We start from the raw sequence: 27,210 nt of genomic DNA, 5'->3' as shown, positions 1-27,210 counted from the left end.
TGAGGAGTTTGCATGTTCTCCCCGTGTCTGCTCGGGTTTCCTCCGGGATCTCCGGTTTCCTCCCACAGTCCATAGACGTGCAAGTGAGGTGAACTGGAGATACTAAATAGTCCATGAATCTTGTGTATTCAGTGATTATCTGTCCTGTCATGAATGTAACCAAAGTGTGTAAAACATGACGTTAAAATCCTAATAAATAAATAAATATAGGATAAAAAGATCTAACCCCAGATCTTAGCCCAGCATTGGGTCCATTTACTCTACTCATTGTACTCTACCTGGCCTCCAGGGTTGATAGGAGACAGGATGATATAGTTGTCCCCATTGGACGCCTTGACTCGTGTCCCTCTCAGAGTCGTCGGGGTGTGTGCCCTGGTATTGGCTTGCACCTCTTCATTCCTCTCGCCCCATGGCACACCGGTACCCCCTGCGCCCCCTGTACCTCCAGCCCTCCCACCGTCTAAGCCGTTATGCAGAACTCTGCGACGCAGGTGTGCGGGTAGTGGGGGAACCGGGGGCGTCTTATCCGCACGTCTGATTTTAGGAGGAGACAGAGGAGTGTCGTAGTTGGAGTTCTTGTAGGACTGCTGGTTCAGACCCTCGTAGCTGGACTTCACAGAGGGTCCGGACCGCCAGACCGTCACGGTGATCTCACCGACACTGGTTCTGTACACGGAAAGGAGAACAGTGGGGTGAGTGATAAAGACAGCGTGCAATCAGACACTGAGTGACATTTCAAAGAAAGTATAAAAGGACAAAGAAGTGACTCATTTCAACATTTTGATGGTGATTTGAAGCGGCACCTACGACCGCCCCAAACCAGCGGTGAACCTGCACCTATTTTTGGATTGCCATCCTACAGAATGACTGACAGCTACAATAATCAAGCCTGAGTCTCTGCTTTAGATAAAGATTTATGTTTGTTTTCTTTACCTGTGCAGGAGGAAGATAAATCACAGTCCTGCTATAGGAAAATAAAAGACAGGATGGTGTTTTCGGTGGCTGTCAGCTTATACCTCACAATGTTCAAAACTTGGTTTGTAAGATTTCATAACTAAAAAACAGTTCACTCGTTCATATATGGAACGTAATAGACCCTAGAAACAGTAGAACCGACGCCCTAGGTAGGCACTGGCTAGAACCCCATAGGGCAGTCGTAGCTCAGCAGTTAAGGTCCTGGACCAGTAATCGGAAGGTCAAGTCAAGTCAAATTTATTTATATAGCGCTATATATATACAGTATATATATATATAGCTCTACATCTGCCAAGTTGCAACTGCTGGACCCCTGAGCAAGGCTCATAAGTCTTTTGCTTAGACTACATTCATGACAATTGTAATTCGCTTTGGATCAAAGCATCTGTGTGATTACTTTCACCATCCATTATTCACTAGACACTATAAACAGCTTTATATTGCTTTGCTTTTATTTTCCACCTCTGTATCCTGCCAACAACTACTGTGTAATTAATAGTTAATGTGTAATTAATATTAATAGCTTATTGATGAATGAATGATTTCCTTTCAGGTGATTCTGTTGACGCTATGGGGTCACCACAACCCTCCTATTTATCCGGACTTGAGACCAACACCAAGGGTGCACTGGGTGCATATGTGTCACCCTAACAGCTAGGGTCATGTAATGCCATGCACCTTCTGTATTTGTGAGCCCAGCCCGGGATTCAAACCCCTGGAACTCAGATTTAGGTACCGCTGTGGTGGAAGGGCTCCTACTATTAAACTACACATGCTAACGACATTAATAGCTTAATTATAACTTGTCATTATTGTAGTACCTAAAGGATGAAACCATAACCAGTGTCTCATTATCTAAAATATTCATGCTTCTTGATTATTTCTTTTAATACCCCATTTCATCTTTGCTTCTAGGGCTTTGGTGGCACACCTCACCCACTACTGCTTGGATTCAGCAGTGCCATCAGCCAGTCAGACGTCTACATACAGACCTGATTGGCTATGTCTCAGCTAAGGATGACTAAGGCCCCAGGATGGATTGGCAACCAATTGTAAAAAATAGATCCTCACAGGCTTTAGCGTAACCAATCCGCTGCTGGGGACCCCAACGGTGTCCAAGGGGGGATGTATATTCCCCTGACACACACTCCCTTGTTCACACATACTTCGGTGGATTTGCGCATGAGGTTGGCTTCGCGTACGGAAAGCCACGCCCCAAACTCTGCGCTCCTCCACTGTCTGTATGGGCACCCTGGGCATATATCATAACCCCACCACCCGCACCCTTAGTCCGGTCTTCCCACCTTGCAGACTGGAAGCCAATTTTGTCTGCTGCAGGCATTAGCCAGTTATGCCTGCTAGGGGGCGCCGTCCGGTAGCAGAGCCAAAATTCGAACCCGGGAGCTCAGATTATCCTGCTGCACCACCTGGGCACCCAGAACTTTATATTTTTAAGCAGAATAAATCTGATGTCTGGCTCATCTTAATCCATACCTCAGGACTCAAGGAAGACAGGCATTAAGGCTTTTCTCTGTACTAGTCTCTTGTCATCTTCAAAAAGCAACCAAACACCAAATGATTTAACATTCAAGTACTTAAATGCAAGCAAATCTTGCAGAAAATATGTCTCCTTATTTAAATAATAGAAAATCTGGTTTCTAAAGATTTCTGGTTTTAGACTGGGGTCTGTACAAATTACAAATAGACAAATAGAACAAATTACATTTAAACTGTTCCATCAGCCACATGGGTTTATAATTACTCTGTAATTACTCTTTGGACCAGATCTAAAGAGTAAACACAAACCTGCCAGCCAATAAGAAAGCAGGATTTTCCTCTGCTGAACTACAGTATATTGCTTCATTAAAGGATGGTGAGGATGAACAGTGAGAGTTGCATCATGCGCGTGATTAACTCAACAAAGCACCGAATGATGAAGCACCAAACCAATAAACACTCAAATCAACACAGGTACTTATTTACTTCTTCATTTCCTCGCCGTCTAAACCGGATTGTTCTGCATTATGCACGAACATCTATTGCAGGCTGGGTGATTTATGAAGGAAGCAGAGCTTTCGGTATTAAACACGCACAAAACTCTCGTATTGACGTTATTACAGGAATCTGATACTAATTTAAAGCCACGAACCGCTTCGCCTACTGTAATAACCATGCATTATTTATGCGTATCATCAGAAGACACCAGTTCTGCAGTTTCAGGGGAACGATTCCGGGAAATAGCACCAATATACCTAAATTATTACTTCTTTTGGTTTTCTTAAAAACCTTTTAGGTGGTACAGTGTTTTAGTTGGTAAGACCAAACTTTTGTTGGCCAAAACAACAAGGGTGTCCGGATGTGTTTTCCTTCAGGTACTTTAATGTATGAAGAAGAATAAACATTGTAGGTGCAGTGGAACAAGAGCTGGTATTAAACAGGGCATCGCTTCATTGGCTGCACATCTATCAGTGCATTTTTCATGTTGATTGTTTAAATATTGGATTAAGGGCAATTTCAGGTCCGGAATTTTGGCTATTAATGTCAAATTGTTCCTCAAATTCAGTTATATCGTTAAATCTTTTCATTTTTCATAGTTAAACAATTTGCTAATGTGAAAAGGATGATTATCATTATCATTAATTAGAAACCAGGGCTCAGGGGAGCAATACAGGTGCAAGAAACACCCACATCAATCAAACATTCATCAGATTCTGGGGTCAGAAATGTTCCCTTCAGCAGAAAACGTTCAGCAGCGACTACATCTGACCAGTAAGAGGGCGTCTGTCAGTCTGGTTCTACAGAGCTTTATAACTGAGGTCTGGAAGTGACCAGTCCCAGCATTCCACAGTGTGGGTGCAGCCTACCTGATAGCATGGGCAAGATCTGCACACTTCCACTGATCCACGGGCTGACCGTTCAACTGCAGAAGAGTGTCCAGCTGTCTGAGTCCGGCCAAATCTGCAGGACCACCTGATGCACACACACACACACATTTATGTAGGGTTAAGTATGGTTTATGGATGGTACTACACTCTCTCCCTTCACACACACACACACACACACACACATTTATGTAGGGTTAAGTATGGTTTATGGATGGTACTACACTCTCTCCCTTCACACACACACACACACACACACACAGCAGTAGAGTTCTTACCCGGATCAACACCCTGTACTCGTACAGGTGCGTCGGAGCAGATGGTGAACCCATAGCCGTCCTTCCCTCGACGGATAGTCACCTAGTCACATACAAACAGAATATACACACATTTATTATATGCTATACTGCCACCTGTTGGATATAACAAGATTTACCCTGTTTACCTCCTGTAATCACTCTGTGCTGAATAGTCTAACGCAGAGTGTGAATTATACAGGGACAAATGAAGGGATGGGAGGGTCAACTTTTGTGTGTGTGTGTGTGTGTGTGTGTGTGTGTGTGTGTGTGTGTATATATTTGTACACACATGTTGCTTTCTGAATTAGATTTTGTTAACTGCATATTGATGATGCTTAAGTTACAGTTTTGCTACCCCCCCCCCCCCCACTGACTGTTGTGTTTACCTTTTTTATATATTTATGTCACATATTTTTGTTGTCTTTTTCATATCGCTGTTGTTGCTGTATCTGTTAGATCCTATTTTTATATATTCTTATAATTCATTTGCATGATGGCCAGTCTGCCCAGCAACTAAAGCCCTTTGGGAAATAAATATCGCTCCTTTAAGTCCAGTACTATTCACCTGAACCAAATTACTCCCATAAGTCATGAGGAGCATCGACTAACTGGCTCATGTTCGTGTGGCCTGAAAAAGCGTCCATAAAGCGGCGCTTTCGCTTTGAATGGACATCACTCCAAACGCAATGTGTTGTTTATGCTCCACTGAGTGGGTCGGCCCATTTACTCATGCCACATACACACACATACACACATACACACGCACACACACGCATACACACGCATACACACGCATACACACATACGCATGCATCATGCTCAGATTAAGGCCAGCGGAGATGGAAGTCATAGGGATGTAGAATATTTTAGCCGGTTCAATATGTAATTCATGACCATGAGCTTATTGCACACACCGTTTTAAAAACAAATGCTATGAGTAACAGCCGCTCTTCTGCATGCCTGTGGGAATTTGTGCACATTCAGTCAAAAGAGAATTCATATGGCCGGGCAATGATGTTGGTCAAGAAAGCCTCAGTTCATGTTCCAGTTCATTCCAAAGCTGTTTAGTAGGGTTTACATTTACATTAACATTTTCAGCATTTAGCAGACGCTTTTATCCAAAGCGACTTACACAATGAGCAACTGAGGGTTAAGGGCCTTGCTCAGGGACCCAACAGTGGCAACTTGGTGGTGGCAGGGCTTGAACCGGCAACCTTCTGTTTACTAGTCCAGTACCTTAACCACTGAGCTATCACTGCTATCACCGGGTTGAGGTCAGAACTCTGTGCAGGACACTGGAGTTTCTTTATACGTCTTTATAGAGCTTGCTTTGTGCACAGGGTCACAGTCCTGTGAACAGGAACAGGAATGGGCCTTCCCTAAACTGTTGCTGCAAAGCCAGAAGCATATAATTCCCTTTATATAATTGATTTATTACACCTGTTAGCAATTGTTGTGGCTGAAACACATTAATTCTAAAAGTAGAAGCAGTGTCCCAATACTTTTGATCATATAGTGTAGTTTGCAGGTCACAGATCACAATGACATAATTTTAAAGGCTTATTTGTTTGTTTGTTTGTTTTATTAATGTGTTTTTATAATGTGTCATTGTTTTGACAGTCTTACAAACCCCCTGCACTGCCACCACAATCCCCTGCTTGGGGATCCCCGAATCAGCTAAATAAATCTGAGCATGAATGGATGAACTGGAATGTCGACTGTGAGCCAGGCCTTTGTATCCAACGTCAGTGCTTTCCCAAAAGAGTGAGGGCTGTTATAGCTGCAAAGTGGGGGCAATTCCATATTCATGCTCATTGTTTTGTAATGGCATGTTTACCTAGCTCATGGGCAGATGTGGTAGCCTAGTTGGTAGAGCTTTGGGCTATGCATCGGAAGGTACTGGGTTTGAATCCCAGCTCTACCATGCAGCCACTGTCAGGCTTTTAACCCTATTGGCCCCATATATATACATATGTGACAAATAAAGGCATTCCATCTGCTTTCATTTATTATTAAGTCTAATTATTATTATAGATGTCCACATAGTTTTGGAAATATGGCCTTTAAAAGACACTGTTTTTAAGGACCTTATTGTAAAATAAATGCATTTATGGTAGCAAATAAATAAACTGTATTTTGTAAATCTGTATTTTGAAATTCTGATGACCGCAGGGTCGAATCTCAGCGGTGCTTTCGGTAGGTTTGGCGTCTACCCAGACAGGATCGTCTACGTCTGGAGGGGGGTTTGTCTGAAGCTCTGCGATGGATCGCTGCCCTGTCCAGGGTGCATCCAGTGTTTCCCGGTGGAACCGGACCTGCAGCGACGCTGACCGGGATAAAAATAAAATGAAAAATAAAACTGGTCATGTCAGGTTGGCTGAGGTTCCGTTTAACATCACACAGTAACTGAGCACGGCTGTGTGGATCGATGGATATGTTGAAGAAGTGAGTGGGTGGATTAGCGTGTGTTTAAGTGGGTGGATATTTACTTCCTCCGGCTTCCACTCTTTCATTTCTGCGCTACTTTTCTGTTTTAGCATAAATAATTCAGTTCCCAAAACCTGTAAGCACTCGCTCGTTTCTCTTGCTTTCTTTTCCTCTTTCCTTCTCTCTGCTGCTGATCAGTTTTCTCTTCTGTCCCAGCAGAACGTGACCATAAAGATGGAACATGACTTCACCATCAGCACTTCAGTCCTCTCCACATGACTCATTCATTCATTCATTCATTCATTCATACATTCATTCATTAGTGACAGTATTTCAGCAAACATCATCACAATCCCAACACAGAGGATTAGTTATGGAACCGGACCGATTCAACACGAAGCATCTGTATCAGACGATCCTGATCTGAAACCCTGATCTGCATCAGACCTCCTGTAAATGTTTTTCAAGCGACCCAGACAACACAAACGATGCATCAAAACAAAACACGAAACAAAATATAATAAATATACTTCATTAATAAAAATAGTGCCAATCTGGTCCCACTGTGGTTTACAAGATATAATAATAAACCTACACATGGGGGCGTACGTGGACGTGGAAGTTCATATCTCTAACTGTCTGTCTATCTGTCTGTCTGTCATTGTGACAGTCTGTCTTTCTATCTGTTATTGTGAAAGTCTGTCTGTCTGTCTGTCTGTCTGTCTTTTATGACAAAAGTCTATCTGGCTTGTTCTGCTTGTCTATATCTCTGACTGTCTGTCAGTATGTCTGTCTTTCATTATGATAGTCTGTCTGTCTGTCTGTTATTATGACAGTCTGTCTGTCTATCTGTCTGTCTGTCTTTATGACAGTCTGTATGGCTGGCTGGCTGTCATTGTGACAGTCTCTCTATCTGTCTGTCTGCCATTGTGACATTCTATTTTTCTGTCTGTCAGGCAGTCTGTCTGTCATTATGACAGCCTGTCTGTCTGTCATTATGAAAGTCTATCTGGCTGTTTTTTGCTTGTCTATATCTCTATCTTGTCTGTCTGTCTGTCTGTCTGTCTGTCATTATGACAGACAGTCTGTCTGTCTTTATGACAGCCTGTCTGTTATTGTGACAGTCTGTCTGTCATTGTAACAGTTTATCTGTCTGTCTTTGTAACAGTCTATCTGTCTGTCTGTGTGTCTGTCTGTCTGTCATTATGACAGTCTATCTGTCTGTCTGTCTGTCTGTTTCCATCTGTCTATATCTCTGTTGGTCTCCAACTGTCTGTATCCTCACATGAATTTCTATTTATTTGTCCATCGGTCTGTCTGGTGTGTGTGTGTGTGTGTATCTGACTCTCTGACTATATCATTGTGACTGACCTGAGAAGGTGTGTGTCCGCTGCAGACCTCACACAGCCCACGGACGGTGCTCATCCCTTCGTTGCCCGCAGCGAGTGTACGGCGAGAAACTTTGTGAGAGTTTCAGCAGCTCCAGCCACACTGTGCTCGGCCAGAGTGCTCATGGGAAACCAACTCGGAAAAAGAATAGCAGGAAGTGGCCCCTGCACCACGAACGCACACACACACACACGCCTCCAGCCAGACCCTGAACCCTGGCGGCCAGGCAGCACGCCTGCTCGTGACCGACTATCCAAGCTTCCTGACCGAGCCAGTGTGTACTTCAAAACAGAGGCAGCATGGGTAATATGTACTTCAATATTGCAGTTGAACAGCAGGTAGTTCCTGGGGAACTGGGTTCGAGCCTAAGAGGTTCTACCCATTGACTAATCTCTAGGTACTCCTCCCGCCTTCCAAAAACATGCCTGTAGGTGAATTGGCTGCTCTAAACTGCCCCAAGGTGTGTGTGGGTGTGTAATGCTGTGCTATCACTATCATCTTGCTAATGAAGACATACAACAACAACAGGAGTTTTGGACGAACCCTAGAGCTGTACGCCGCGGTTCTTCCATCAACCTGAAACTTAAAACCTTCACGCCTGAAGCCTTTCAACGATTATAAAGCTAGTTTAGAAACCTAAACCTAAACCAAATGTGTTTTCTTGTAGTCATTCATCTTCAGTAAGCACTTTGTAGAGCCGTAATACAACATTTTGTCCTTATTTATTTCCAGCGTCCAGTCCCAAGGATAAGAGATCAGATGAACGCTGGCTGAGGCTATTTAGAGACGTTTGGAATTCGATCTGCCACACAAAATGCAAATCAATCCATCCTGAATATCACCCAACAAGCACACCAGACAAGAAAGATCCAGTAATCAGCGCTGATCTCGCATTACAAACCTACGTACGTTTTACTTTTCCCTCTGGTCACAGCTCTGTGTCCATCCATACAGCTTTTCTTTAGGGAATCTCCTGTTTCTTTCCAGCATTTATTTTTTCCAGCTTTATTTCAGACAGCAGAGGACACGCAGGGAGAGACTCTCGACCCGACGTCAGACGTGAAACAGGAGCAGGAGGGACGAGTCGATTTGTGGCTCCGCAGAGACTCTGGACAAGCGACTCACTTTAAACTGAAAAATTTTCTGATGTTATTTACTGAGCTCAGCATCTTGCAGGATCTAAACGCATCGAATTTCCTAAAGAGCTAAAGATACAGGACGCACAAAGCTGCTACAAATCCGATGATCCATCTTACAGTAACGATGTTCCACCGTATCACCTGAATTCCTGATGAAACTTTTGCGGTCTGTTACACCAGCCAGGCGTCTACACAGACATGATTGAGGATGATGTCCTACACCCTACACAGCCTTGCACCCAGTGTTCCCTGGTGAAACTAAACCTGCACGACCCTGATGTGGATAAAGCATAATATTGAAGATATTGACAGCTGACAGCATCGTGAACGTGATCATCACAAACATGCAGCCGGTGTCTGTGGTGACCACCGACGGCGTTCAGAAAATGCGGCTCTTAAAGGCACATTTTGATGTTAAATTATAGGTAGTAACTATATTCCACCACTTTATCACCACATATATACATAAAGAGAGCAGTGTTAGCACAGCGGTTAAGGTACAGGGCTTGTAATCAAAAGGTTGCTGGTTCAAGCCCCACATCAGCCAGTTTGCCACTGTTGGACCCTTGAGCAAGGCTCTTAAACCTCAATTGCTTGCAATGTATACGGTCTTAAGTGCAAGTCGCGCTGGATAAAGAGGTCTGCTAAATGCTGAAAATGTAAAAGATGCTTTGATGAACTTGACACAGATCTGACTTCGACCCCACTGTGAGTGGAAGCTGTTATTGCTGCAAAAATGGCAAAGAAGCAACTCCATATTAAAGCATATGGATTTTGAATGGAATTCCAAGCTTGTGTTTGGGTGTCTAAATAGTTTTGGGCATGCTTTGTATACATAAAGTACTAAGTTTTATTTAAACAATAATCATTGCAGCAAATAACACAGACCTCATCATTTCTTAGTTATATTTCATTTCATTTTTATTTGTACCACTACCAGGGTCGTGGTGGGTCTAGTTTGCCCAGAAACACTAGGTGCAAGGCAGGAATACACCCCTAACAGGGCGCCAACCCATCAATGGGCTTCGGCCATCTCATACCCAGCACCTGCTGGGATTCACCTGCTGTGCCACCCGAGCGCTCCTGAATCACTCTTATGCAACAGCATTTTAACAAAGCCACAAAAAAACCACCACAATCAAGCCTCAAAAAAACTGCAACACATGATGCATCTACAATCAAACACAGGCTGCTTTTTTAAACAAGAACGTTATGTTAATAAGTAAACAAAACCACAAAATACCATCACAAAACCATGAGAACGACCGAGGCCCGGAAATGCTTCAGCGATTCTGCAGCACAGTCTGTCTATAAAGAGCCACAGATAGGCAGCAGCCCGACATTGAACCCTATTCAGCCCTTCATTCTCCCTACTTTAAGATTTCAGAAACGTTTTGTTCTCCCTCTTTTGTCCATTCAAAAAGACTGAAAGAAAAATATTGCGAGAGGGTGGTCTTTAACGAGCCCCGGCGTGAAAGAAGAGCCCCGGAGTTCTCAAAAGCCTAGCAGAAGGAGGGATCGGACACAGTCGTGAGCCTGTCTTTCTTTAGGCGGGCGAGCCACAGAACCTCTTTTTGTAAGTCAGGGTCCTGGTGAAAAGGAGCATCTTTATAAGACTGACCTGAATGGGCGAGTTCCATTTTACTTACTGGCACAAGCTGCCGAAATGAATTATTTAGGGATGAAAGTGCTCAAGATTTACAGACCTGTCATTATAAAAATAAATGCTTGTACAAGAGGTACCCAATTCTTTTACCTTTGTTATTTTATTCAACAGTAACAATATTAATTACAACACAGCACCTTCAAATAAATGAATACATTTTAAAGTGCATAAAGAAGAAGGAGGACACATTCAGGTTTTTAAAAACAAGTGCATCCGAAAACTGCTGAAAATCTCATGGAGGAAGATAATGATGATGATCACTGAGCGAGTGTACGAGATGGCCAGAACATAAAAGGAGCTGATGAAGCAGCCATGTGACAAAATTGAAGACAGTGTTACTGTAAGACGGGACTCATGGAAGGACTCAACAAAAGATGACAAAGACCAAGAATAACCTGGATTGACAACGTCATGACATGGATCCCATTATCAGTGGCTAGTGTGCTACAAGATACTGTACATGGGACAGAAAACTGACCCACCTGTGCCACCAACCATCACAAAGCAATGACAAAGCATTTGTTTTGTCAACAGCATTGAGGAATCCCTTTTAACCAGCCCTCCCTCAGACACAGCCTATCATGTCTGTTTAGGTGCCTAGCTGGTCGATAGCAGTGCTGAGAGCAGTGCAAAAGAAAACTCCTCCTTCTTTGTATAGCTGAAGAACACAAGGTTCAATGTGTGGCATGAAAACCTACCTAGGAGGAATCTAGAACATGGTATCATTCGATCTTGGCTAAATACTTTTGCAGATATAAAAAGTCACAAGCAAGTGGTACAACAGTTAAGCATTCACACTATCATCCAGGGTTCATGGGTTTGAGACCAAGCAGTGCCATCGCTAACCATGTCAAAGATTCCAAGACTGTTTCTGTGTCCTTCTGGATCTGTTTATTCAGACAGTCTGAGGCATCTGTGATCACACGTCACCTTCCAAATCTGCTGATCTTCTCCATGATGTTGCAGATGGGACGTTTTTAAGGGAAGCGTTTGTTAGCCCTCACCTTCTAAGGCTGATAGTCGTTATGTGATAGGAGCCACAAAAAATAAAGAAAAACACTCCAGCAAACCAGAACTGATAGCTCGTCCAGAACGTGTAGCTGAAAGCTGTGAACGCTTTAGATCCGTCTCAGGAAATAGTTTGGCCAAAGTATTCCTAAAAAATGTAAACAGTTTTGCACTTCAAATTACAGCAAACGATTTCTGATGATGGGTGTTTCCTCTTTCTTCTGCCCGCCAGGCTAAACAGTTCAGATTTGCGCTCTAGATTTTTATCCCACTGCGAGGCCACAATAATGCCTGATCAGACCTACTAGAGGATTCTGACGTTAATCAATTCTGGTACTTTAAAGAATCAGCCATTAAAAAACTGCATTTGTTGTTGTAAATCTACAATTATTAATCCACATGAATAAAACCCACAGTGGCCAAGAAGGGCCACAGGGTAGCATATGCTTTGGGCCCTTGAGCAAGGCCCTTAACCCTCGATTGCTCAAATTTTTGTATTCAGTGATAATTGTAAATCACTTTGGATAAAAGCGTCTGCAAAATGCTGCAATAAAAACCAATACAAATCCTGTTCACACTGTCGGGTTTTTTTGTCATGTATTTGGGTGGGGCAACAGTCTAATATGCAATCCTACACAATCCATATGGACTGTATGGCCAAAAGTATTTGGTCACCTGACCATGAGATTATTGGACGTCCCATTTCAAAAACAAATGCTATTAAAATAGAGTAACTTTTATGTGATCTTATCAGCTAGAACAACAGCCGCTCTTTCGAGAAGGCATCTCACAAGACTTTGAATGTCTGTATGTCTGTGGGAATTTGTGCCCATTGTGACAAAAGAGCATTCATATGGCTGGGCACTGATGCTAGTCAAGAAAGCCTCAGTTAATGTTCCAGTTCATTCCAGAGTTTTAATAGAACTCACTTTGTGCAAGTTGGAAACATGTCATTTTATTGATTTATTACACCAATTAGGGTCGCAGAGGAGGGGGGGGGGGGGGGGGGGGTACTGGAGCCTATCCCAGCTTTTCAATGGGCGCAAGGCACACAGTAACACCCTGGACGGGGCGCCACTCCATCACAGGGCAGACACACAGACACACCCATTCACCTATAGGTCAATTTAGTGTCTCCAATTAACCTGGCTGCATGATTTTAAAACTGTTGGAGGAAACCCACGCAGACACGGGGAGAACATGCAAACTCCACACAGAAAGGACCCGGACCGCCCCACATGGGGATCGAACCCAGGACCTTCTTGCTGTGAGGCGACAGTGCTGCCCACTTAGCCACCGTACCCTATAGTAGTTTGCACAAACGGCTGTCTAGATGAGATTACCCAGCCTGCAGCTGGATCATTAAAAGATGTAATAACCGTTTCACACAGCGTATTTTATTTTAATAGCCTGATCTTTACTAGCTGTAGCAGAAATGAGCAGCTAGACGAGATCACAGCGTGGGATTACTCCGGCAAGTGTCTCAAATTGTACAAAAACATAAGAAAACTGAACACTGGTGGTGAATTTGATATTTTCTTTCTTTTCAGACTTTATATGTATTCTCCTTCAGCTGAGAGTGGATGAATTTAATATTTCCAGGATGGATTCCGGCCTTGTGCTCGGTGCTGTTCTGTCTGCGTATCGCTTGCTTAATAAAACGCTTTGTTAACGGTAGCTTAACGTATTAAGGATTTTGTCCTGACTTGTAAACCTGATTTGCAAAGCAGATTTACACCAGAGTGCAAATAATGAAGTGACAATTAGGAAGGAGGGGGGCGACTTTATGTATTAGCTAAATAACGACCCCCCTCCACTGAACTTTTTTGGGGGGTCCAAGTGTTAATTAGAAGGGTCGGACCCTTCAGTACCCCATGTAAATCGAACCAAGATTTTGTCCCTCGCAAGCTAGTTGAGACTATAGAAAGAAGGCTCGGGAACCTACAGGTGACGCAATAGTATTGTCCTATTGTTAAACCATGCAAAAGCAACTACTGAGGAGGCGTTAATCAGACTTCAATCAGAAAAAATCAGGCGCTTTATATGTAAATAAAATAAAAACTATATTTTTTATCATTTAACAAAACAAACATGCATTTTTTTAATTCATTCACAACTTTAATGCACAGACAAAATAATGCTTTTTTACACGCATCTTCTTCTCTCTTTATGGCCGAGACACCAAATTTCAGTCACACACACATACATACAAACCCAAACCCACACACACACACACACATACATACAAACCCAAACCCACACACACACACATACATACAAACCCAAACCCACACACACACACACAAGTTGAAGTACAGAAAAGTGACGCCTTACCGTTATGCATTGCATTTTCTCAGGGCTGGTGGCGTCTGGAGAAGCAGCATGGTTTAGCGAGGCCGCCTCTGAGGAGATAAAGACAAAAGAGTCACGGGCCGACACGGAACCTTTGGAGAACATCTTCGCATTTGCGCTTCCTTCTGCTCCTCTAAACCACACTCAAAAATCTGTGGCTTCTCCGCAGAAGCGCCCGGCGCTCATTCATCCACGAGCTCCTGCACTTTTCTTTCTCTTTGTAGTTTCCTGATGAGCAGGAACAGAGGGAATTCCATGAAGGCAGAAGCATCGAGAGAAGAAACTCCACTCCTCTGTTCACTCTTACTCCATTATCTTCGGGTCTGGAGCACTCCCGGCCGGTTGCTGTGGAGACGCCGGGTCGGCCCGGGCACAATGCGCTTTTAAGCGTTCCCCCATAAAGGCTCGCATTCAGCCGGGACACAATGCAACGAGCCTCCTCTCGCGCTCCCCTCTCTCTCTCTCTCTCTCTCTCTCTCTCTCTCTCACCCGCACGCTTGCTACCTCTCTCACTCCCCCATTCTCTCTCACTCTCTCACATGCTAACTCGCGCGCTCACACTCATTATCTCTCTCGCACTCTCAGACGCTCTGTCACTCGCAGATCTCGCTATCTGGCTCGCCGTGAGAGACTCCCTCCTTGCTTCCCACACTCTCACTCCCACCCAGAATCTCGAGGTATGCCGTGCGCTCGCCCACCGGGGAAACACTTTCACGGTCGGTTTCTCACTAGACGTCTACGAGGTAAGACTTTACGTCAAACCCCGCAGGAAAGGTTTCTTGATACAAGAATACTGGTATTTATTTAAGAAAAGCGGCAATACACCCCTTCTAATTATTGCCTTCATGTGTTTTAGCCACAACAGCTGCTAACAGGTGTAATAAATTACTTATATAGGAAATCACAGTAAGTAAATGTTTACTGGAGAGACACTTTTGTAAGTCGCCCTGGATTAGAGCATCTGCTAATTAATATGACTGTAATTGTAATTAATGGAAGAATTCATTCATTCATTGTCTGATTTACCATCGTTCTATCCTATTTAGTGTGGCAGCACGGTGGCTTCACAGCAAGAAGGTCCTGGGTTTGATTCCAAGGTGGACCAGTCCAGAAGTTCTCCCCGTGTCTGTGTGGGTTTCCTCCTGGAGCTCCGGGTTACCTCCCACAGTCCAAAGACGTGCAAGTGACTGTGTTTGACATTAAAGACTTGAACCGATTAATCTTGTGTAACCGGTAACTACCTGCCCTGTCATAGAGCGAAGGGTAGGGAACAGGTTGCCAGTCCATCACAAGGCAAAACACAGACACACACACATTCACGAGGCGGCACGGTGGCTAAGTGGGTAACACTGTCGTCTCACAGCAAGAAGGTCCTGGTTTCAATTGCCAGGTGAAGCGGTCCGGGTCCTTTCTGTGTAAAGTTTGCATGTTCTCCTCATGTCTGCATGGGTTTCCTCCGGGAGCTCCGGTTTCCTCCCACAGTCCAAAGACTTTAACTGATGAATCCTGTGTAAGCAGTAACTACCTGTCCTGTCATGAATGGAACCAAAGTGTGTAAAACATTAACGTTAAAATCCTAATAAATAAATAAAAATAAATTCTATTCATGGTCACGGTGGGCACAATTCACCGGGCGAAGGGTAGGAAACATCCCGAACAGATTGCCAGTCTATCACAGGGCAAAACACACACACACACACATTCACACCTAGGGCAATTTTAGTAGATCCAATGAACCTGACTGCATGTCTTTGGACTGTGGGAGGAAACCAGAGCATCCGGAGGAAACCCACACAGAAAGGACCCTGACTGCTCCACCCTGGAATCAAACCCTGGACCTTCTTGCTGTGAGGCGACAGTGCTACCCACCGAGCCACTGTACCGGAATTCAGGTAATTCCAAAAGATTCACAAAAGATGAAAATAAAAAACACGGTATAAATGAATGCACGTCCGCTGCACTTTAGGACTCCAGTACAAATAAATCTGTTCAAAAGCGACTAACCTTTCATCCTGACCCCCCAACCCTTTTCTTGTCCTGCTCCGATTTTATGAACTCTCACATTCATTCACTTGCACAATCAGCTTTGTTTTTCCGAACACTGAAGCCAGCCCCCTCGAAACTAATCTCTGTCTCGTTCCCATCCTCTTTGGCCCGAATCGCTCTGCAGTAATGAGGTTAGGCCCTCTGTGCTGTGTTCCCTCCATTACAAACTGATGCTAAACTCCTAAAGCCTACAGCAAACTCTGGATGATGTAGCCCCGACAACCGGTGGGAACCGCAAAATCCTCCTTTAATCAAATCCCCAGAACGCACTCCCAGCAGCATCAGGAGGTGACCTGTATGGCGGGCATTGTGGCCCCAGAAATAAATCACCGCAGTTTAACAGTGCGACTGGCAACCGAGGCTAAGGAACCGCTCCGGCTGCTGCCAGGGAACTCCCCTCCGTACAGACCCGGAGACGAAGAACCGAGAGAAGAAAGGACTTGTGTGAAGTTGGATTAGGTCCACTAAGCTCATGCAAACCGACCGCTAGGTGCTTGAACGAGGGGCGGGAGTAAAAAAACGGTCACTTTTAGCAGTCACTTTTACTCACTTCATCCTGTCAGTCTGTTGTTCTGCCTTTCAGCGCTAAACAAACAGAGCCGTGATGGAGAGCCTCGGAGGGAGAAAGGAAGGACGTCCGCAAGCGCAGTAAGCTAAAATAGAGGGGTTTGGTGCGGCAAGGCAATGGATGTCAAGGAGAAATGATTGCTGTCCTCTTATAAAACAGAGTCAGGGCAGAGTTTCAAGCTTTTGTGGTCTCAAAAAACCTCACTGAGGGCTTGATACAAGGAATTCTGGTCAATCCAGCACTGACTGTGACTGTGCACTTAGATCTCTGAAGATTAAACTCTCAAGTGTCCTTCAAACGGCTGACCACACTGGAATGGACTGCTGTCAAACAGCGCCTGCTTCAAAAGAACAACTGCTTTAAATCCTCGCTTTGTTCAGCGCTCGGCTTGAACGGTGCAGTAAAACGTCATCAAAGTGCGAATATAAGACGAATCTACATTTGTGTTAAGTGTTGTTCATACGGTCTGAGTTGCTTTTATCGCGTCATATCAAACAGTTTGTCTCATTGGAGGAGCTTTGAAAAGGTCAGCGGCAAACCAGGTCAAAATGCAATCAGGTGAAATTTGAGCAAGTGCAAAAATCGCCAAACTCCATAGGAAATAATGGCACAGCCAGCGCTTTTGATCACCTGCTCTGCCTTCACTTACCTGTGCCCCATATACTCATTAAGGAATCAACTTCCTTTTTATAGAAGTCAAATGAATGGCTTTGACGAGGCAGAAGATGACAATGCAATGGGTAAGAACTGGACAAAAATTATTGGTGTCCCTTCGTAGACGCTTTATAGCCACACGTCCCTCATGTGGACTAAATCCAAAGCATCAAATTTAGGTTCTGGAGGTTCACAGCACAACAGAAATGTGTTTTGGCTTTTCTACCACACCAAATTTAGCCATGAAGGTCTCGCTAATGAGGTTGTGATTCCAATCTGATGTGTTAAATGAGGCAGAACGTTAAAATCTGCACCGCTGTGGCCCTCCAGCACTCGAGTCTATCACATTTGAATAAAATGTTTGCTTTGGAATGATCAAATAAGACCCAATTTTCGAGTCATGCTGTTTTAAAGCCACGCTTCCAGAAACTCGCTAAGCAAAAAATAGTGAAGTAAACACAGAAAGCATTTTGAAAATACTCGGCAAGCAGCTTCTGAGTAGTCAGCGAGGGATTTGGTTTCAAATGACCTTCATGCTCATGATGCAGCCTGGAAGTGAAACATGCTGTTTGATTCATACACAGATTTCTCTTATTGGAATCACTGGCTGAATAAAAATCACAAATTATTTTGGTTTTAAACGGTCAAAGCAACACATTTATTATTATTATTATTATTATTATTATTATTATTATTATTATTATGATTATGATTATGATTATGATTATGATTATTATTATTATTATTATTAATTATTATTATTATTATTATTATTATTATATTATTGTTGCTATTTTTGTTGTTATTATATTATTATTATTGTTGTTGTTGCTATTATTGTTATTATATTATTATGATATTATTATTATTATAATATTATAATATTATTATGATATTATTATAATTTTTATTATTATTATACAGTATTATTATTATTATTATATTATTATTATATTATTATTATTGTTATTTATTTATTTATTTTATTATTGTTTTATTACTATTATTATTATTATTATTATTGTATTATTACTATTATTATTATCATTAGGTGCCGTCAAGTCAGTTCTGACTCCTGTCGACCATATATTAGTATTTCTTCTATTTCTACTATTTCTGTTTGAGTCTTCACATTTCTTAATGTATTGTTAATTGTTCCTCTAATTGCATCTATTTTATAGCCAGCCCTCCTCTTCCTCTTCTACCTTTAACTGTTCCAAGCATAATTATTTTTTTTTTTTCAATGAATTGGTTCTGATTATAATGCTTACAAAATAAGAGAGAGTCAGTTAAGATGCTAACAGGTCGATAAAATCAATCAAATAACATGAATATTTTGCTTCTAACTTAGTAACAACAGTTTTGGAGTTTCTGTTTCAGCATGAGTGTGCACCATTCCGATCTGAAGGAACTGGTATCATTCCCCTTTTTCTCCCATTTCCTCGATGACATCTCAACCTCACAGCACGCACGACACCCAGTGAGAAGAGCCCGAGGCAAACAGACGCCTCGTCTGAAACGTGTGAATCCACCGTTCGCTTCCTCTCAACACAAAGCGGCGCATTCCTTCAGGGAGCTCCGTCAGTAATGGAGGATCTCTCTCCATGTACGCTCTCTCAGTTGTTCGTGACACATGGAGATCATGCACATGACAGGGCATGAAATGTTAATGCAGCCTCAAGGTCACATCTGACCACGAGGAACGAAAACGGTCAAATTCAATTACGATTCACTTAGTGACGGACCGGACAGTTAACCATTAGCTTTCCCTGATACTTTATGTATTGTGCTCGGTTGCTAGATCCACCCCACACCCTGACCACACCCTGATTATCATTTACACACGATGGTCCGAACCTGCGTTGGTCCTGCTCTTGTTTTCGAGTGTGGTGGTGCTGCTTAGTTTGACACTGTGCTTTCCCAGTTTGCCGCTGACTTTTTCAAAGCTCCTCCAATGAGTCGAACTGTTTGACATGAGGTGGTTAAAGTGACTCAGGCCGTACGAACAAAACTTAACGTGACTTATTGTAGTAAAACAGCGAGTGAGGAATGTGATTAGTGGAGGAACGTATGAGCAGTAATAATGAAGAGATGTTTAGTGCTCCTGTCTCCTTCTTTTACTACATTAAACCACGTTAAGCTTTATTTTTAATGATAATCATTTTAGACTCTCTGGAAGAAGCTGATTCTGATTCTCACAATTTCTCAGAACCTCGAGCTGTAACACAAGTTTAAAAGTGAAACAGTGAGGAAAATCCAGATAAACACAGATACACGTGGAGCTGTAACCCTGGATCTGATGGTTATTCCACACAGATGCAGATTCGTCTCATATTCACACTTTGATGACATTTTACCGCACCGGTTTAAGCGCATGCATGGCTGGTAATTTTACCACGTTTAGATGAGCCAGCGACAGACATGATGCTGACCCTAACACTTGACATTTTCAAACACAATCAGCACACATAAGTGTGTAAACACGGCCTGAGTCAGGGTATGAAACTCCTCGTTCAAGGTTAATCATGAGACACACACACACACACACACACACACACACACACACACAAACACACACACACACACACAGACTATAACAGCATAATAGCACTAAGCAACATTATGATTCGATCCAGTTGTGTACAGAGCCGTGATTAAATCTTTTCTGGGCTGCACTTATCTCTCTCAGTCGGCGGGAAGTTTGCTGAGCAGGCTCTTAAACACACACCGGCAGGCACTCGCAAATTATGTAAATATAAAAAATGTGCAGTCCAGTAGAAGTCTAGAGACGTCAAGCATCCACACAATGAGTGTGTTGTGTGCAAGAAGTTCAACCCTGCTGGGAATACTGGTGCTTGTGCTCCTTGTGTTATATATCCAGTTAATTTATTGTCATTTAAAGCATGAAGTGTGTGATGCGAGACTGGGATCAGTGACGTACAGGAAACTTAAAAGATGCTGATAGAAGTGGGTTAATGAAGAGCCGCTCACTTATGTAACTGTAGACCGGGTTGGGGAAACGAAGGGCAACACAGACGGTGTGTCAAACATTCGCTGGATTTAGGAAGGGGGGGGCAAGAGAGAGGCTGACTAGATCCATGTCAGTGTGTCTGTGGGGGCAGCAGTTGGCCTACATTCTGCCAGCTGCTAAATGATGAACAGAGCTTTAAAAATACCAGCAGGACCACAAGGTGTAATGCATTATAGTGGGTTTACAAACTTCCAGCTGTGCCACCGTGCCACTCCCGAGAAATATCGGCTGAATTGAAAAATGTGGATGCCACCAGACTGCACCACAGACGTCTTTCACGTGTCCTGTCACTGCCAATTCATACCCAGTGTTTGAGATGGACATCTATTGTCTTGGAGGATTTGTCCCTGTCCCCAAACACTTTTTTATTGGACACATACTGATGTCCAGTATGAAACCTTAAACTGAGCATCCTATTCTTGAGGGGTGCTGAAGAAAACAAAGAGCCTGATCTGGATTTTGCCTTTGAAAAAGCTTCAGATCATTTATGTACATGCTCGAATAGTGGAAACTTGGAATTAATACTTAATTATATATCAATATATTAATTGTATATGTATTTTATTCTATTTTTATCAGCCTTTTTAGCTTGGTCAGGGTCACAGTGGGTTTGGTTTTCCCAGGAAACATGGGGCGTAAGGCAGGAACACCCTGGACAGGGAGCCAATCCATCGCTGGGCTTCAGCCACCCCACCCTCAGACACAGTTAATCATGTCTGTGTAGACCTCAGGCCAGCCAATGGCACCGCTGAGATTCAAACTCATTTCTCAGCAGTGGTGGGCTAACATTATTATTAATTAATTTGCATGTTTTACCACAGCTTTATCCTGATCAGGGTCCCGGTGGGTCCGACTTCCCTTCACCAAGACATAGTCAAGCATGTCTATGTAGAGCACCACTGAGATTCGAACCCAGATCTCACTGGTGGTGGGCTAGCATAACAGACCGATCATATATATATATACAATATTTTTTTGCATTTTATTTCATCTCACATCATGTTTACCACCACTTTATCCTGGTCAGGGTCTCTGTGAGTACGGTTTCCCCATAAACACTGGACGCAATGCAGTAACACTCCCAGGACAGAGCGTATTTTGCCACTGCGCCCAGCTGGTCAATAGCAGAGCTGAGATTTGAATTGGGCCAGCGTGCTTTACCGCTGCGCCACGTGAGCGCCCTCGGAACCTTTGCTGTGAACACACAGCCAGATTTATGTTAGCTATAAAGCAAAAAAGCAAACATGGGACTCCAAACATGTCTTAGCTTCTCATAAACACTGCAGACATGCCTGTATAATCACTACCTTGTGAATCAACAGCTCAGTGCTACAGGGTTTGATCCTGAGCCTAGTAACTATGTGGGAGTGTTTCAGTTGTTCTCACATCTGAATGTCTGGTCAAGCAAAAACATGCCGTGTATGTAACTGCCCTACTTTAAATTACCCTTAGGTGTTCATGATTAAATGGCTGACTGAGTGAGTGAATATGTTAAACCCTTCGACTGACTGACGAGCACCCGGGTTGGCAGGACAGGAATCTGTTAGCATGAATGTTTTCTGGTTAGATCCCGTTAGATCATGATCCGCATTATTGATTCGGCACAGTTTTTACGTCGGATGCCCTTCCTGACACTACTCCCTCTTTATTTATCCGGGCTTGGGACCGGCACTATAATGCACTGGTTTATGCATCCTAGCGGCCGGGTACCTATAGGACAATTCAGTGTCTTCAAATAGCCTGGCTGCATGTTTTTGGACAGTGTGAGGAAACCGGAGCACCCGGAGGAAACCCCCACCCACCTGGAGAATGAACCCAGGACCTTCTGTTTTCTGGGTAGCTGTAAAGTATAAAAAAGAAGCTTCCGGTTGCCCCACAAATCCTCAAGCTTTAATTCAAGTCCTTAGGCCACGGGTTCTGCCACTAATTAAGAAGTTTTACTTAAGGATGAATGCAGCCCGTCTTTCTGCGCCTCGTTTTTGGAAGGTAGCGCTCTCATCCACTCTAGTTCGAATTCCCTTATTCTCTCGTGCACCCCACAGCACTCGAGGCTAGCGTTTTAAAAGATTAAACATGCAGCTCCAATGGGACTCGCTCACTTCCAGCACTAATCTAAGAGAATCTAGGAGAACTCTTACAAAGACCGTTTCCTCTGGGCGGGACAGAAAATAATTACATTTTATAATTGCAGGAACAATAATAATAGCGGAGCACTGTCACGCAGCTGTCTATTACACTTACTCATCAGTGGTGCTGTCAACCATCTGGGTGTCTATACAGACGTAAATGTTTGAGGAAGGGGTGGTCGAAGCCAGGAAACAGATTAACATTGTGTCCAGAGTACTCCTGCCTTGTGCCCAGTGTTTCCCTGTCGCGACCCTGACCAGACTAAATCTTATTTTTATTTTTTATGCATTCTTTTTTCCTCCCTGGATAAGTCGTATCTAATTTCTTGTAATTGCAACCTCTCTCTCTATGCTGCAGACTGCCCCCTCGCATGCCCCTTCGACACATGCACGGCCAGAAACCACTTCTTTTCACCTGCCAGTAACATCCCGTACGGAGGGCCTCACACTGCCAGAGGCCAGAATTGCAGCACTGATTAAAAAGCCGCCTGCTCAAACGTTTCCCTCCCTCATACAAACACACAGACATTCTATTCCAACCTAAACAGCAACCACAGAGTCCCTCAGATGAAACAGAGAAATATAAAGGTACCACTCACCTAATCTCTGCTTCGCTGAGGGTTCACGTGCGGTCAGCACCCTCAGACGATCGCACTCGGCTACAACATGCGACTCCCTGGAAGTTTCTGGCGTGAGAAGACAGAGAAAATACCTCCAATACTTTTAAACCAGACAGCATATGTGATTTAGATTGTATGCAGCCGATTCTGATGTAAGTACACAGTCAGGCTTCACCCTCCCACTCGCACTTTCTTTCATTCTCTCTCTCTCTCTCTCTCTCTCTCTCAATCTGTAAGGCTTTTTTAATCCCTGGCTTCCCCCACACTGACCTGCATGTCGTGCCTCTCCAGCTTGTAACTACACTGTGGCACCATGGCTCTGATCCAAACACTCCTTCACATACATGCCCTGACACTCACACTTACCAGAGGTGTGTGCGCAGCCAGGAGGATTCACTCGCAGGTGTTTGGTCCTACCCAGGTCCTCTCCAAGTATGTAGTACCAGCCACTGATCTGAGAGCAAAAGAGCAGGACTGGGTTAAACAAAAAGGACCCCGAAATCACGGCATAACTCTGTAAACCAATTTAGCATAGTCAGTTTGTCCTCCGCTGCTGGAGGATCCCTGATTGCAGTCGAGGTGGGTATATTGCTGCTCACGCCTCCTCCGACCCGCGTGCAGCCCTTAGCGGAACCCTTTTTCACCCTTGCATTCTGCACAGGCGCCTCTCTATCTGCCAATCAGGGTCCTTACACAGTGTTTGAAGACCCCGCCCACATAGTCCGGACATCCCGCCCAAGCAGAAACATGTCTGCTGCAGGCACTGCTAATTATGTCTGCTAAGTGGCGCCCAGCCCACTGGTGGCAACGCAGAGTTTCGAACCGAGGAGTTCAGAATCTCGGTGCTGGTGTATGTATATATATATTTAGGGACAATGGTAGCCTAGTAGGTAGAGCTTTGGCCTATCAACTAAAAGGTTGAGAGTTTGAATCCCAGCTCAACCATGCAGCCACTGTTGGACCCTCTCTTAACCCTGTCTACTCCAGGGGCGACGTACAATGACCCTGCGCTCTGACCCCAGCTTCCAAACAAGCTGGGACATGCGAAGAAAGAATTTTGTTGTACTGTACATCTGTATATGTATATATGACAAATAAACGCATTCTATTCTATATATAGACAGAGAGATGTTTTTTAAACCTGACCTTTAACTAAATAAAAACACAGTGCAACTTATTTATAGCACAGCTAGTCAAAACAAATCATCCCCACATTAAGCTCGTTCCCTGCTGAGCTCTACACTCCCAGTCCAAACCCTTCAAAAGGAACCATAATAACATCTAAAAGTACGCCTGTGTGAGGAGGTAAGAGAGGCAAAACACAAACACAGTGTGTGTAGCACCGTTTTTACTCAACAGAAAGGAAAAGCCTTGTGTAGAGGGGGACCACCCACCACGGACGTTGGTGAGGTTGTGCTAATCTGTATGAGAAAAAGTGTTGACTATAAAGTGCAGCCTTCATTTCTCTCAAGATTTAATGCTGCATTTTATAATAAATTGGTGAATTGTAGCAGCTACCTGTGGATTTAAGTCCTCAATGCTACTGTAGGTTTAGTAATGATTAATTACGATGGATCTTCAAAAAGTTTCCGCACTTGTATATTTTGGTTATAAGCGGTGAGGGTGTAGTAGGAGGAAGAGTAATCAGTCGTATCTGAGAGACTGAGAGACGCTTATAGTCCAGATTTAGCTCCATCTGATTTCCAGCTTTTTGGACGCTCAAAGAAGAAGCTTTAAGGGGAAGAAGATTTCCATGTGATGATGATGTGAAAGCAGCGCTGTGTCAGTGGCTACGAGCTCAACCAAAACATTTTTTTGCTGATGGCAACAAATAGAGTTTTAAAAAAGTGTGGAAACTTCCCTTGTATTATTATTTGGCTCTAAAATTTACATTAAATTGTGGCAAAGTATTAAATGGCCCGACAAATAACCTACAAATTAATGACACTGTCTGTTGCGGTCATACTCAGCACTTCCCCAAAGTGTCACTGTCATGAAGTGCCACCTTTACAGGTCAGTGGGTCAAATTTCCGCACTAGTAAAGCCGCCCCAGTTAACGGTGCTGTTACTGTCAAGTGAGAACACGAAAACCAAAAAAATAAAAAGGCCACACAAGCTCAGAAAAACGGTCCAAAACAGTTGGGACAGGAGAGAAAAAAGTCATCATGTGAATATTTTGTCCCATAGTCACCTGAGGACAGTGCAAAGAAATATATTTAATGTTTAACAAATTAATGATGTGCCAAAACATTATGACTACACACCAAAATGTGCATGGCAACACCTATTTCATAACAAATGTGCATGGGTATGTCACGGTCAAGGAAAGATTAGAAGCCGGGCTTATCATAGTTAGACGTTTTAGAAGCAGCAGATCTGATCAGCATAAAGACCTGAGTGACTGATAAGTACCAAATCGTTTTGGCCAGGCGAGTAAGTTCAAGCATCTCCAAAAAAGCAAGGGGTGCTTACAGGCTCCAAACTGTGTTTACTGAAGTATCATCTGTTTCCTATTCACTTTTTTACTGCATTAAATTAATTTGAATCCAAATACATGAAGCATGTTTAGAAACTGCAGTGCAGACCGTGCAGACGAGGACCCGTTATAGGATGAAGGAGTAGGAAAGAGATAAAAGTCAGAGGTGGGGGATGAAACGGACGGCAGGATGGAAAGAAAACTTCCTGTGCTACCCGTCCTAATCTCCTCATTAGCAAATAGAAGCCGATCAAATATTCATTCTGCCAGATGGCGGCTGAAACACGCACCGTTCGACGTGCTGCTAATTCCTCTTTAAAAACAACAGCTCAACAGGTAGTGCTACTAACGGTGATACGGAGGCGCGGAATCCTGAAACCAGATGAATCACTGTGTGAGCGGATTATAACAAGGGTTCTTCTAACATGACTAGCAGAGAGAGGTGAGAGTAATGCCACAGTTCCACAGTTTTTTCAGTGAGTGAGTGTTTTGCAGGTCCCGGGTAGATTAACAACAGTAATTACATCCCTACAAGTTCACCTATATGGATGGTGTACCTAATAAAATGACCGGTGACTGAAGAAAAGAATAGATGCACCTACTTTGTCAATTACCAGTCGGCTGGGCGCTATCTAGCGGGCAGTGCCTGCAGCAGACAATATTGGCCACAGAGTCCGCTGGGTGGGAAAATGCCAGACTATATGGAAGGGCTCTTCAAACACCATGCAAGGACCCTGGTTAGCAGACCATGGATGAGCATCATGTGCAAATCCTCCGAAGCACGGGCGAAAAAGAAAGGTTTGGGGGACTGGGCATGCGTCGAAGGGGGCGTGGGGCAAGCGAATATACCCTACTCAAAAGCAATCAAGATCCCCAGCAGCAGAAGACTAATTGGTTAATGCACGAATATATAGAAAATCTAGGTCCAAATTTTAGCTCATGTTTTCATTTCAGTTTTATCAACCAATTTATCCTGGTCAGGTCTGGTTCCACAGGCTTCGACCACCCTTCCTCCTCAGTCACAGCCAATCACGTCTGTGTGGGCACCCGGTGGATGTCAGCAATAGGGGGCTAGAGTGACCCACATTTTGTCCATGATGTTTTACGCGACCCAGGCAACACAAATAACATCTTATTTTCTGTGTTATGCTCTACAATCTGGTCCCACTGTGGTTAACAAGCCTCTACAAGGGGGCGTCCGTGTACAAGTTTATGTGCCTGTTAAAATTCGTTTATTTAATTATTATTATTTTTCTCGGTGACCTGTGGGACTATGGGTACAGCATACAGCATTTCCAATTAGCACTTTAAAGCAGGTGATCTGCTGATCACGTGATTAATTATAATAAAACTCACATTTGACTTCTGTCGACAGGTTAAATTAAAAAAATGTAAAACCTTTATTTAGTTTGGGATTGTAGGAGGCTTACCTTCTCTGATCTGATTAGCGAATGAACTCCAAAACTCATGCAGCCGATAAGCTGCCTATAAAACATCGCAAAAACATCAAATCAATTCAGATCATTACAATAAACAAAAGCCATTAGCATCT

General features: G+C 43.5%; 1 protein-coding gene across 3 annotated transcripts in view; it reads right to left on the bottom strand.

Annotated features, from left to right (window-relative positions):
• Positions 1–27,210, bottom strand: part of rgs3a (regulator of G protein signaling 3a) — a 146,592-nt gene that overhangs the window by 111,822 nt on the left and 7,560 nt on the right. For all 3 annotated transcript variants that reach the window (XM_062989063.1, XM_062989061.1, XM_062989062.1), the window contains 7 exons: positions 27,089–27,143; positions 23,549–23,636; positions 23,162–23,248; positions 14,120–14,187; positions 4,136–4,217; positions 3,840–3,945; positions 279–666 (listed from right to left, as the gene is read on the bottom strand). In XM_062989063.1, the coding sequence (XP_062845133.1) occupies positions 279–666; positions 3,840–3,945; positions 4,136–4,217; positions 14,120–14,187; positions 23,162–23,248; positions 23,549–23,636; positions 27,089–27,143 (874 nt within the window). The remainder of the gene's footprint in view (positions 1–278; positions 667–3,839; positions 3,946–4,135; positions 4,218–14,119; positions 14,188–23,161; positions 23,249–23,548; positions 23,637–27,088; positions 27,144–27,210) is intronic.

This window comes from Trichomycterus rosablanca, chromosome 26 (genome assembly GCF_030014385.1).
Source record: "Trichomycterus rosablanca isolate fTriRos1 chromosome 26, fTriRos1.hap1, whole genome shotgun sequence".
NCBI classification, from domain to species: domain Eukaryota; kingdom Metazoa; phylum Chordata; class Actinopteri; order Siluriformes; family Trichomycteridae; genus Trichomycterus; species Trichomycterus rosablanca.
Note: the sequence above shows the minus strand (reverse complement) of the source record. Positions and strands in the feature narration are given on the sequence as shown.